Source organism: Panthera pardus, unplaced genomic scaffold (assembly GCF_024362965.1).
Source record: "Panthera pardus isolate Hobbes unplaced genomic scaffold, ASM2436296v1 HiC_scaffold_8, whole genome shotgun sequence".
Classification (NCBI taxonomy): Eukaryota; Metazoa; Chordata; class Mammalia; order Carnivora; family Felidae; genus Panthera; species Panthera pardus.
This window is the reverse complement of record NW_026527013.1, coordinates 140,144,781-140,158,640: the sequence shown is the minus strand read 5'-3', so window position 1 is coordinate 140,158,640 and position 13,860 is coordinate 140,144,781. Positions and strand designations below refer to the sequence as shown.

Here is a 13,860-nt window from a genome sequence, read left to right as displayed (position 1 = left end):
ATGTTTTTACTTTAAAATATCTATAGAGTTGCATGCTTATTATATATTTGTGTTTCTGATGAGAAATCCTGTGAGAGTTATAGCTTTATTTATAATGTGGAATTCTTGCATCTTAACTTTTCCCATTGTGGAGTTTTCTGTACTAATATTATAGTAAGGGGTGGACATCATCAATATTCTATTAAGTAATTAAACTATATGTGTTCATAGAATCATCTTCGATGTTTTTGATCCCCTTAAAAAGAGTACATATAGTTATTTCTTTGTCATACACTTCTTATAGTTTCATGTCATTTTTTAGGAATAATCCTTAAAAATAATGAGACCCTACTACAACATGGAGTTAAGCCACAGGATATTGTACAAGTGGAAATCTTTTCTACAGATCCAGATCTATTTCCAATCAAAAGAGTAGATGGATTAAGTGATGCCTCTCACATCATAACTGTCAGAGTACAAACTGGTTAGTTATTTGATGTCTTTTAGATAAAGTATTTTAGAGTCCCTTTGTAGGTGAACTTTCATTCAGTCTTGGTTTTTACCTCCTTAGGCATTGCTCAGTACCAGGACGTAGCTGTTGAGATTATAAAATCTGACTTTCACAAACCATTTCTTGGTGGATTCAGACATATAATAACAGGAATAGAATATCACAATGCTGGAACACAAACTGTACCTAAAAAGATTACCAAAAAAGACTATGCATTTTGTAGGGATACCCAGGTAAGATTTTTATTTTCCTATGGAGATTTTTGAAACTGCAGAATCAACAAATGTTCTGTATACCTGTCTAAAGTCTTCCCCATTTGCAACGATGTGGGTATGCTAAGTGAAATAAGTCTGTCAGAGAAAAGACAAATGCTATATGGTTTCACTCATATGTGGAATTTAACAAACAAAGAAGCAAAGAGGGGGAAAAAAGAGAGAGAGAGACGCAAACCAAAAAACAGACTCTTAACTATAGATAACAAACTGATGGTGATCAGAGGGAGGTGGGTGGGGGGATAGGTTGAATGGGCCATGGGGATTAGGAGTACACTTGTGAGGAACACTGGGTGATGTATGGAAGTGTTGAATCACTATATGGTACATCTGGAACTAATATTACATTGTATGTTAACTAGAATTTAAATAAAAACTTAAAAAAATTAAAATCTTTCAAGGAATTATATGGCAATTAAAATAATAACAGAAAATTTACTAAACAGATAGAAAAATGTGCTCTTTACTCATTTATATGTGTATATAGTGGATATTTAAATATTTATGTTTTTATTTTAGACAGTTTTTCAGAGAAAAAAGCTCCAGCAAACTACAAATACAACATCCACACAGATGACTAAAATTGGGGTGTATGTATCAAATATGACTGATAAACTGGTAACACCAGGAAAATATTTTTCAGCAGCAGAATACCATGCTCAAAGATTACAGGCGGTAAGATAACTTTTATCATGAGTGAATTTTAAAACTGAAGTATATAAGCCAGTTGTTCTGTGTGTGTCTGCCTGCGTTTCTGTATTCCACACTAGTTTACGAAGAACACCTACATGAGTGTTGTTAAAGAAAAAATTATTCATAACACATATTAAAGATGGTAAGGCAAACTTTTTCAAGAGGGGCTACTCCTTGGAGTTTTGTAGTAGGGAAGAGAGATTGGGCTCAACCCCAAATACAAAAACTGGGAAAACTGGAAATTTATAGCCAAGGAGTAGGGTAGGGGTCAATGGAAGGGAAATTACTATGAAAACATGAAAGGAAATGGGAGATCCTGGCTAACCCATTCTAATGGGATTTTTGCTGAAGGCAGGCCAGAGTGATTAGGCATCATCTGTTGGATATGAAGGAAGATGAGGAACCTGATCAAATATTGAGGATAATCACATATGAGGGTGGGGATTCTGGTTAAACTTACTTACCAGGATTTTGCTAAAATTGAACAATGCAGAGATGAACACAGAAGCCCAAAAGTTGAGGCCTAGTTGAAAAAATGCCTGATTAGAGTTTGGTCAAGGAGAGAATGTTTATCAGTCAGAATCATGTTTTACTGGTATTAAAAGCAGTTTTTATCTCCACATCCTCCCCCAATTCCCCCCCCCCCCCCCCCCCCCGCCAGCCCCCGTAAAAGGAACAAGAATTCTAAATGCTCCTAATCCCTTCCTTTCCCTTAGGGATTCCCAGGGGTTTTGTGTGTTATGTTTGGCTGTTATTAGTTTTGTCCATCTCTGTCCCTTAACCTTAACTCCTTTATCCCTTGGCCTTAATCCTTGGGACAGTAGAATCACCTAGGGAGCTTTCCAGAGTAATTGAAACCAAAAGCATACTAAAGTCTGTTTTCTCTGATATTGATATAATTGCCGCTCCAACTTTTTTATGTTACGTTTGCATTGTCTTTTTCTGTCCTTTTACTTTCAATCTATTTGAGTCTGAATCTAGTGTGTATCTCTTGTAGACAGCATATAATTGGATCTTGTCTTTTTATCTAGTCTGATCATCTCCACCTTGTGATTGGAGTGTTTAAAACATTTATATTTAGTTTAATTATTGATAAGGTTGGATTATATCAGCCATTTGCTATTTGTTTTCTGTATGTCATTTGTCTCTCTTATTCTTTCTTCTTCCTTACTGTCTTCTTTTATGTTAAATAGGTATTTTCTAATGTACCATTTTAATTCTTTTTTTTTATTTAAAACCTTTACTGTTAGTATAATATATACTTAAAAAATATGCAATTCAATCATTTTTACTATATAAGCAGAGTTATACAACTGTTACCACAATCAATTTTAGAACATTTTCATCATCCTGGAAAAAAAATCCTGGACCCAATAGCTGTCAATCCCTATTTTCTGTCTTAGGAAACCACTGATCTACTTTCTGCCTGTATTGATTTGCCTATTCTGGATATTTCATATACAGGGAATCATACAATATGCAGCATTGAATAAATGTTTTTAATGTTTATTTTTGAGAGAGAGGGAGACAGACAAAGTGTGAACAGGGGAGGAGCAGAGAGAGGGAGATACAGAATCTGAAGCAGACTCTGAACTGTCAGCACAGAGCCTGATGCGGGGCTTGAACTCACAAACTGTGAGATCATGACCTGAGCCGAAGTCAGATGCTCAACTGACTGAGCCACCCAGGCACCCCACAATATGCAGTATTTTGTGATTGGCTATTTTTAAACGTAGCATAATGTTTTCATGGCTTATCCATGTTGTAACAGGTATCAATATTTCATTCCTTTATACTGCAGAATAATATTCCATTGTAGGTACTCAACTGGATATACCTACTGTATCTATGCCAGTGTATATACTGTATTTTCTTTGTCTGTTTACTGGTTGATGGACATTTGGGCTGTTTCCACTTATTGACCATTAGGAATAAAGCTTCCATAAACATTTATGTACTAATTTTTATGTGGACATATGTTTTCATTTCTCCCGGGGTATATGTCTAGGAGTATAACTTGTATCATATGGTGAATATAGATGTTTAACCATTTTAAGGAACTGTCAGACTGTTTTCCAAAGCAACTACACCATTTTATGTCCCACCAGAAGTATACAAGGATTCTAATATCTTCACATCCTCATCAACACTTGTTATTGTCTGTTTTTTTCATTATAGCTGCTCTAATAAAGTGTGAAGGGACAGCTCATTTGGTTTTGATCTATACACCATGATGACTAATGATACTGAATATCTTTTTATGTGCTTGTTAGCAACTTGTCTGTATTCTTAAGAGAAATGTATATTCAGATCCTTTGCCATTTTTAATTGGGTTCTCTTCTTTATTTTGCTTTGTTGTTTTTTAAAATTATTATTTTTTTGAGTTATTTCCTAAGTGGTTGCTCTAGTGTAATTTAGGGATTACAATATACATCTCAGTTTATAACAATATACTTGACAGTAATACTAACTAAAATCCAATAAAATACTGAAACTTTGCTCTAATAAAACTTCAATTTCAGGGGCGCCTGAGTGGCTTAGTCGGTTAAGCGTCCGACTTCAGCTCAGGTCATGATCTCATGGTCCTTGAGTTCGAGCCCCATGTCGGGCTCTAAGCTGACAGCTCAGAGCCTGGAGCCTGCTTCGGATTCTGTGTGTCCCTCTCTCTCTGATCCTCCCCCGTTCATGCTCTGTCTCTTTCTGTCTCAAAAATAAATAAACATTAAAAAAAACCCTGCAATTTCATCCCTTCTCCTTTGTGCTATCACTGTTCTACAAATTTATATATTCTTTGTATATGTTAAGCTCTACAGATCCTTTTATAATTAACTGTTTTATGCAGTTGTCTTTTAAATAAGTTAATCATAGGAGATCCTGGGTGGCTCATTTAAGCATCTTACTTAAGCTCAGGTCATGATCTTGCGGTTTATGGGTTCAAGCCCTGCATCGGGTTCTGTGCTGACAGCTCAGAGCCTGGAACCTGCTTCGGATTCTGTGTCTCCCTCTCTCTCTGCCCCTCCCCTGCTTGCACTCTCTTTCTCTCTCTCTTTCTCAAAAATAAATAAACATTTTTAAAAAAAATTTAAAAAAATAAGTTAATTGTAGAAAAGAAGATATATATAGTCCTTGATATATACCTATATAATTATCTTTTCTGGTGCTATTTATTTCTTCATTTGGGCTAAAATTAATATCTAGTGTCATTTCCTTTCAGTCTAAAGAGCTCCCTTTAGTATATCTTGTGTATGCTTGTTTGCTTGATGGTATCCTGAATATCTCTGTTCATTTACCTTATTTTTTTCCCATCCCCTCAGGGCAGATAATTTCTAATTATGTATCATCACATTTATCATTTTTATTATTATAAAAATTATTATATTATTCAGATCTGTTTTTGAGCCTGTCCAAAAGGTTTTAATTTAATTAAAATCCCAAAATTTTCATTTGGTTCTCTTTTTTAAATAATTTCTTTTTACTGATAATAATTTTTACTAATAAATAATATTTAACTGATAATAATTTCTTTTTACTAATTTTCTTTTTACTGATATTCTCTATTTTATGAATCATTGCCACCTTACTTTCTTTTAACTTTTAAACTTTATTCCCTTTAGTTCTTTGAACATGTTTATCATACCTGCTTTGAAATCTTTGTAAGTCCAACATCATAGACCCCTCAGAGGCAGTTTCTATTGATCGGTATATTTTTTCATTCTAAATTGGTCATACTGTCTTCTTTTTGCTCTCAGAATTTTGTTGTTGTTGTTGTTGAAAACTAGACATTTTAAGTAACATTGTAGCAACTCTGTATCCTGTCCCTGTTTACTCCAGGGATTGATGTTATATCTGTCTTATATTTGTTTAGTGATTTGTCTGGATTAATTAATTAGAGCAGTGGTTCTCAACTGGGAGTGATTTTGCTCCCCAGGCAACATTTACATTGTCTGGAGATATTTTTGATTATGACTTGAGGGTGAGGGTGCTAGTGTCATTTAATGGTAGAGGACAAGTATCGTGCCAAACATCCTATAATGCGTAGGCAACTCCAACCCCACTGCAGCAGCTGGTTATCTGGTCCAAAATATCAACAGTGCCATTGCTGAAACCTGCTTTAGAGTTTGTCTCTATCACAGTATATCGCCATTGATTTCTCTGCTCAAAAGAAATGTTGTTGTTTTTCTTCTTGTAAGTCTGGCTTCCTAAGGGTTGCCCCTGGTTTAACATAGCTTAATGGTTAGGTAATGATTGATCAAAGGCTGTGCTCAAATTCCTTGAGCTAGTAAAGCTTCCACTCTCACTAATGGATCCATGTGTTTGGAGGATGCATTGGAAGTTCAGACAAGTTTAGTTTATGATCATCCTGGCTTTTACTTTCTGCTGGGTTTTCTTCTTGCATTTCTTCTGCACAAGGCTTCAGGCAGCCTGGGATATGTGAGTAGGTAGGGCTTTCTCCAGTCTCTCCTGAGCATGTATTCATCCTTGTACATGTGTTCAGCCTTCAGACTCCCAAGGCTATTTGGGAAGTTATCAGGGCTCGCTGTGGCCTATCTCCTTTTCCTGGTATCTCTGATTAATTTCTCACTAGTCTGCCTGTCTGTTGCTTGCTCCAGACTACAATCTCAGCTATCTGAGTTGCTGGCCTCTTTTTTTTTTTTTTTTTTTTGCCACAGAGATTACTATTGTTTGTGACATTGCTTAGGGAGTATAGAGTTTTTCTTTGCTTCATTTTAAATCAATTCAGCACCCTGAAAGTGGACACAGATGAATCCAGGGTGAGGAGAAGGAAGATACGAGAGCAGCCCCAACTTGAAATGCCATAGACTATCAGTGCTCCTACTTGAGGTTTAGTAATCTTTCTTCAATAAACATTTATTTGATGTATGCCTTTGGTCAATTTCCAGAATCCTGAAATGGTTATTATTATTTTTTTTAAAAACAATTTTGTACAGTTTTATCATTCCTTTTTGGAGAGAGCATTTGATGAGACTTTTACTTTTCTAATCTGGTAGTCCTGCCCCCAAGCCCAAAGAGAATTTTCAGTGACTTATTTCGACATGACAGAATTTTCACAATTGAAATAAAGTATATTTTAATATACATAAAATATAAAATATATTTAAAAATAAGAATCTCGGGGTGCCAGGGGCCTCAGTTGGTTAAGTGTCCAATTCTTGATCTCAGCTCAGATCTTGATCTCAGGGTCTTGAGTTCAAGCCCCGCAATGAGCTCCATGCTGGGCATGAAGCCTACTAAGAAAAAAAAAAAAAAATAGAATGAAATGAAATGAAATGAAATGAAATGAAATAAAATAAAATAAGAATCTCTTAGAAATTTATCAGGAATGTGTATGCATGCACACACACACATTCCTTAAATTGTAATCTATAATCATTTATACATACGGTCCAGTCACTATTATCTTCTTGTGTATTTTCCTGAAGGAGCTTGGCAGATGTCTGAACCTGTATAGAATTGGGCCTACAGGTGATCTGTAGGTAAGGTGGATGCTCTTAACTTGAGAAGATGTTCCCTGTCCATTTGTTGTTTGGTCTTTGGAAAGTCTGCTAGGCATTGCGGCTGGTGCAGGCTTTAAGGGTCTGGGGAAGGCAGGCTGGATTGGCTGCTCCACAGGAGTGTAGCTTGGAGAATGAGAAGGCCCGAGAACACAAAGGCTTCCTCCCATGCCCCAGCTTGTTTGTTACCGGATCACTCATATAACAACTACCATACTTTTTATCGCCTACAAGTTCATTCTGTCAATGGCCCTATGGTTGGCCTGAATGTGTCCTGGGGAACCTACCTCCATGAGGAAGCTAAGAAATTACAACCCATGCAATAGGCTCATTAACTTGAAGGAGGGAAGCCAACCAGGGCAATTTGCCTGGCTTTTATTAAGGGAGATGCGGAAATAGAAATTTGATAGAAAGTAATACTCTGTCATGTTATCATATTGGCGTATTTCCTTCAGTCATTTTCCACATGTATAAAACACATTGAGACCACACTGTGTGTCAATGTGTCTTTATTTTATTTTATTTTTTAATTTTTTTTTAATGTTTATTTATTTTTGAGACAGAGAGAGGCAGAGCATGAACAGGGGAGGGTCTGAGAGAGAGGGAGACACAGAATCTGAAACAGGCTCCAGGCTCCGAGCTGTCAGCATAGAGCCCGATGCTGGGCTCGAACCCACGGACCGCGAGATCATGACATGGGCTGAAGTCGGACGCTCAACCGACTGAGCCACCCAGGCGCCCCTGTCAATGTGTCTTTAATTCATTACTGAATAACTTCTGGATTGGGTTGATAAATTAAAAAAAATACCTATTTAGTCTCTTCCTACCCCAAATTGCTCAACTGAATTGCACACTTTTAACACCAGCTTTTGAAAGTGGAAAAGTCTACTTACTAGGTTTTGTGAAGAAAGATGTAGTACTGACTAGCAATCCTCCTTCCTTGCTGGGTATTTCTGGCAGATTCAAACTCAGTGTTAAGGTCCTCTTGGATTATGACTCAGCTTTGCTGGGTCTCTAGCTCCGGGCATCATTGGAACAGAAGCAGTCCATGGTGGTGACAAGGACTCAAGGCTAGTGCAACACAAGTACAAGTGTGTGAAAAGCTAAAGAATTTGTGCAGAATGTAAGTCAATGCAGTGCTTCTTTCATTGAAAAAATGTTGCTGTGAGAAAAAAAAGTCAACTAAATTAAATAGTGTGTTTGATTTACTCTGTAATGCAGGGTTCTTGAGGCCATTTGTAGCCTGGTAACAAGGTAAGAAGCCATGTGGGCCAGCAATAGAATCATAGGCCACATTTTGAGTACCACTGTGAGAATTTTTAAAACATTTTTTTAATATTTTATTTATTTTTGAGAGAGAGAGAGAGAGAGAGAGAGAGAGAGAGTGAGTGGAGGAGGGACAGAGAGGGAGACACAGAATCCGAAGCAGGTTCCAGGCTCTGAGCTGTCAGCACAGAGCCTGATGTGGGGCTCAAACCCATGAACCATGAGATCATGACCTGAGCTGAAGTCAGACATTTAACTGACTGAGCCACCCAGGTGCCCCATTCATTATGAGAATTTTAAATAGGTTCCTCCCCACTCAATGTCCACCCAGTGCTGAAGGCTGTTAAATCAAAAGATGCTCTTTGCTTTTTTACTTCTTTCTTTTTGAGACCCAGAAGAGAGCATCTAATTATTAGGGCCAAAGTTTGGCTAATATTAAAACTACTAAAATTCTGGGGCACCTGGGTGGCTCAGTCAGTTAAGGGCCTGACTCTTGATTTCAGCTCAGGTCATGATCTCACAGTTGTGAGATTGAGCCCCACATCAAACTGTGCTAGGCATGGAGCCTGTTTAACATCCTCTCTCTCTCTCTCCCTCTGCCCCTTCCCTGCTCACTCTTGCACATTATGTCTCTCTCTCTCTCTCTCTCTCTCTCTCTCTCAAAAAAATACTAAAATTCTTTGAATTAGAGTCTTACCAACTCCAATACACCATACATTTAGTGCTATTTATTTTTTCAAAATTAAAAAGTTTTTATTGAGGTATCATTGACACGTAACATTATATTGGTTTCAGGTATACAACATAACAATTTGAAATACATGTGAAATGATCATCACAGTAAATTTAGTTACCATCTGTCACCATACATGGTTAACTTTTAGAATTTACTCTCTTGGCAACTTTCAAGTATGCTTCACAATATTATTGACTGTAATCACCATGCTGTACATTATATACCCATGACTTACTTATTTCATAACTGGAAATTTTCACCTCTTGACCCCCTTCACTCATTTCACTCATGCCCTTACCTTCCTGCCCTTTGACAACCACTATTCTGTTCTCTTCATCTATGATTTTTATTTTGTTCATTTGTTTTGTTTTTTAGATCCCACATGTAAATGAAATCATATGACATTTCTCTTTGACTTATTTCACTTAGCATAATTCCTTTAAGGTCCATCCATGTTGTCACAAATAGCAAGATTTCATTCTTTCTTATGACTGAGTAGTAGTCCAGTGTGTGTGTGTGTCACATTTTCCATATCCATTCATCCATCAATAGCCACTTAAATTGTTTCCATGTCTTGGCTCTTATAAATAATGCTTCAGTGAACATAAGAGTTAATATATCTTTTTTAATTAGTGTTTCCTCTTCTTTGGATAAATACCCAGAAGTGGAATTGTTGGATCAAATGGTAGTTTAACTTTTAATTTTTTGAGAAACCTCTATATTGTTTTCCATAGTGACTGTACCAATTTACATTCTTACCAACAGGGCACAAGGGTTCCTTTTTCTCCACATCCATGCCAACACTTTTTATTTCTTATATTTTTGATGATAGCCATTCTAACAGGTAGAAGGTGATATCTCATTGTGGTTTTGACTTGCATTTTCCAGATGATGAGTGATGTTGAGCATCTTTTCATATGTCTGTTGGCCATCTGGATGTCTTTGGGAAGATGTCTATTCAGATCCTCTGCCCATTTTTTAATTGGATTGTTTATTATGATTATTTTTTTGCATTTGAGTTTTAGGAGTTTTTATATGTTTTAGATATTAACCCCTTTTCAGATATATGATTTTCAAATAGTTACTCCCATTCAGTAAGTTGTCTTTTCATTTTGTTGATGGTTTCCTTTGATGTGCAAACGCTTTTTAGTTTGATATAGTCCCATTTGTTAATTTTTGTTTTGTTACCTTTGCTTTTGGAGTTGGATTTAAAAAATTATTGCCAAGACTTGTGTCAAGTAGCTTACCACCTATGTTTTTTCTAGGAATTTTTTTGGTTTCAGGTCTTGCATTCAAGTCTTTAATACAATTTGAAGTAATTTTTTCTGTATAGTGTGAGATAATGGTCTAGTTTCATTCTTTTGCATGTTACTGTCCAGTTTTCCCAGTAGCATTTATTGAAGAGACCATCCTTCCCCATTGTATATTCTTGCCTCCTCTGTTGTAAATTAGTTGACCATGTATGTATGAGTTTGTTTCTGGGTTCTCTATTCTGTTCCATTGATCTATAGTTCTGTTTTTATGCCAATATATAGTGTTTTGATTACTATAGATTTGCATTGTAGTTTCAAATCAGGAAGTATGGTATCTCCAGCTTTGTTCCTTTGGTAACAAAGTTAAGAGAGACGTGGAATGTTCCTTTGCTGAAGTTCAGCATGTTTGTTGTAAGTTAAGGCTGCTTCTCTCTGTCAAACTGACATAGATCCTCCTGCCAAGAGTGGGATGCTTCATTTTTGGTTATCTAATTTCAAACAGCAAAGTTTCTGATAGATTAGTATTTTAGAGTACTAAGTTTCTCAGTGTGCACAGAATAATAGTATTCACTCAAAGGAGGGGATTGTTAGGACATTTTATAGCTATAGTATGTCCTTGGAAGAAATATTGTTTCCTGTTAATTTCATAGCTGACAATTAATGCCTGTTATTCCAGCCTGATAGATTTTTATGTTCTCAGTCCAAACTAATTTTTATTTTTTGACTGTACAGGGCTTGGATGGTAGCTCTGTGATATCATCAAGAACCTAAACTCCTTTTACCTTTCCATTCCATTAATCTTATGAGCTTATAACTTACATGATAATGCAATGGTTAGTCAACCTTCAGCATAATGTCTGCCATCTATGCAGGAAGAAGGGAGAGGTCAAGAGAGCATGAGCCGTATATGCTACCTTCAAGAGTTTTCCCTGCAAGCCCCACCCAGTGCCTTCCAGTTACATCTCATTGGCCCAAACTGTGTCATGTGATTGTGCTCACTGCGAGTGTGTGACAAATACATTTTTAAAGTTTCATATTGTTGTTCCTCAATAAGATTGAGGTTTTCTTACTAAGGAAGTAGGAGAGAATGGATATTAGGTGGGGAGATGGAAGTCTCTACAACACTTTCCAAACTCCAGTAAAATGGTATTAAAGGACTAAAAAAATGTAAACATACAGGAACGAAGAATACATGAAAAGAGAGAAGAGTGTCAGTCAATTATTTTAAAGTTGTAAAGCAGATGGAGAAATGTTAACTTGACTTACTTAAGCTGAGGAAGTGAAACTCTAAATGCCTGCCAAGGGGGATGGCATCAAGAACCAAACTGCTTTGCCCCATACAACCTTGGAAGGTGAACAGGAGTTTCCTAGGGAGGTGAAAGTGGGATGTGAGTTGTACACAGAGGGATGGGTTAAAAGCCAGTATAGGAGGAAATTTCCACGTAGGAAGTTCTTTTTGTCTTCACTGACTCCTTTCTACTTGTATCATATTTACTTTATTCTTGAGCTTCTTGATTTCATGCTTGTATTTATTTTAAATCTTTTTTGTTTTAAGCAATATTATATATGACTATTGATATTTTTGTACTCATTCTTGCCATCTCATTTTGGTTTTTATTTATTATTCACATTTTGTTTGTTTTTTCTTTTACCAGCCTTTTCTTCTTTTGGTTAGTTTGACTAAACATTTTCTTTCTTTCTTTCTTTTTTTTTTTTTTTTTTTTTTTTTTGTTCTTTCATAGTTGAAAGCAGGTCCTTTGTTTCTGTTTTTCTAATGGTTCCTTATAAAAATTAAAAACTTTTTTGTTTCCTAAATTTTTTATACCAAAGGCATACTTAATCAGGCTCTATCTTTTCCATGAATAAGTCAAGGTCCTTAGCAGGGTTTTCTGTTTTTCATTTCCTTGTCCTCCTCCCTCATTCCTCCTAGCCAGTCAGATTGGATCTGGAATTATAATTATAGACATATATGTATGTCTATAATTATAATTATATACATAACTTACTTTATAATTTACTATATATTTATAACTTCACTTTTTTGTTTGATATATTTATATTGATATATATGACTTTTTCCAAATAAGATGTATTTAGCTTGATAACTCTTTTGGAAATGTTTTCTCAGTTCTTTAATCTTTCCATTTTAACTTATTTTTCTTGCTAGAACACATTCTCTAGTAATTTTTTCAGAGATGATGCCTGGGAGATAAACCTCTTAGTCCTGTTGAATCAACTTCATTCTTGAAGTTTAATTTGAGTCCACATAGATAGATTTAAACTTGTTTTCAAAATTATTTTTCTTTATAACACTGAAGCTCTATTTGATTAAAAGTCTGATGTCAGTTTTGCATTTCTTTGTTTTCTCTTTCTGGAAGCTTTTAGGGTTTTTACTTTATCTCTAGTAATCTTATTGTGATATGCTTGAGATTTGGCCATGAGCCCTTTCTATCTGAGAGCTTATGTCTTTAGTTTGGAGACATGTTCTTTTAGTATATTTGGAGTAATTTCTCTGGTCAACTTGCTTCATTCTGTCTGGAGCTTGCTGGTCTGACCACCACTCTTTGGGAACCACTGTTCCAGTATTTCTGTTCACACAAAAGTAAACTTTTCTTTGTTGAATGAGGAGCCTTATATTTTGTGGGTTCTTCCCAAATGTTTGGTCATTCCTGGGTGTGTAGACAGGGTATTTGAGATCCCTTATGTCCCGTGTGCTATGCGTATTTGTTTACCGCAGTGGTTTTAGGGGATGGCCAAGGCTTGATTCTGGAAGAGAGCTAGTTTTATGAAGAAGGGGCTTCTATTCATCGTGGGTGTCACCCACGGGTGTGGTTTCCCTAGATTGTTTTAGAGAAGCCTGTCCTTTTGGCATTTTTCAAGCAGTCACTTTGCCATTTGCCCTAACACACCTCTTCTGCTCACTGGATACACTGGTTTAGGGCTTGAAACAGTCTTACAGACCCTTCTGTATTTTCTAGCCTGCTTCTCCATCTTCCCTGTACATGATTAGGCATAGATTCCTCTTCAATTTATTCTACCTGTCTCCCTTCTTGAGGGGATTCTTCAAAGTTTCTGTTCCTTTGGAAGTCTCCGTTAGTATGATCCAGTGTCCTTACCGATTTCTGCTTATATGATTTTCCCTGATTACCAAAGATTAGATCACAGTAAAGGGATGTATCAGCATATTCTCTGTCCTCAATCTTGATCTAGCCTCTCCACATTTTATTTTTATTTATGAGTTTAGTAAATAAAAAAAATCTCTCAGTTATATGGCAAGTTTTTTGGGAATTTAGTACTATACTATAACTTCAGACATATTTATATTTCTCACAATTTAATAAATAGTTGTTTTCTTAAATGGAGACTTTTATCTAACCTGCCTTTGGTAGTTACTACATATAACCTACCTGCTTTATGTTTAGGTAATGAAATTTTGTTTTAAATGTGAGCCTAAGCTGATGGTAGTTAAGATAAACTAGAGTTAATTAATATTAGTGACAATAATAGTTTTTCTAATGGTTGTGACAATAATAGTGACAATAATAGTATTTATTGAGGACTTGTGATGCACCAGGGTTAAGATAAGGATGTTATATGGAGAATAAACCAAAATCAAACAACTAGTGAGTCGCAGAGG

At 36.0% G+C, this 13,860-nt stretch overlaps 1 protein-coding gene across 2 annotated transcripts in view; it reads left to right on the top strand.

Annotated features, from left to right (window-relative positions):
- Nucleotides 1–13,860, top strand: part of IQUB (IQ motif and ubiquitin domain containing) — a 122,146-nt gene that overhangs the window by 10,621 nt on the left and 97,665 nt on the right. For both annotated transcript variants that reach the window (XM_019452603.2, XM_019452602.2), the window contains exons 4-6: nucleotides 302–463; nucleotides 551–723; nucleotides 1,282–1,437. In XM_019452603.2, the coding sequence (XP_019308148.2) occupies nucleotides 302–463; nucleotides 551–723; nucleotides 1,282–1,437 (491 nt within the window). The remainder of the gene's footprint in view (nucleotides 1–301; nucleotides 464–550; nucleotides 724–1,281; nucleotides 1,438–13,860) is intronic.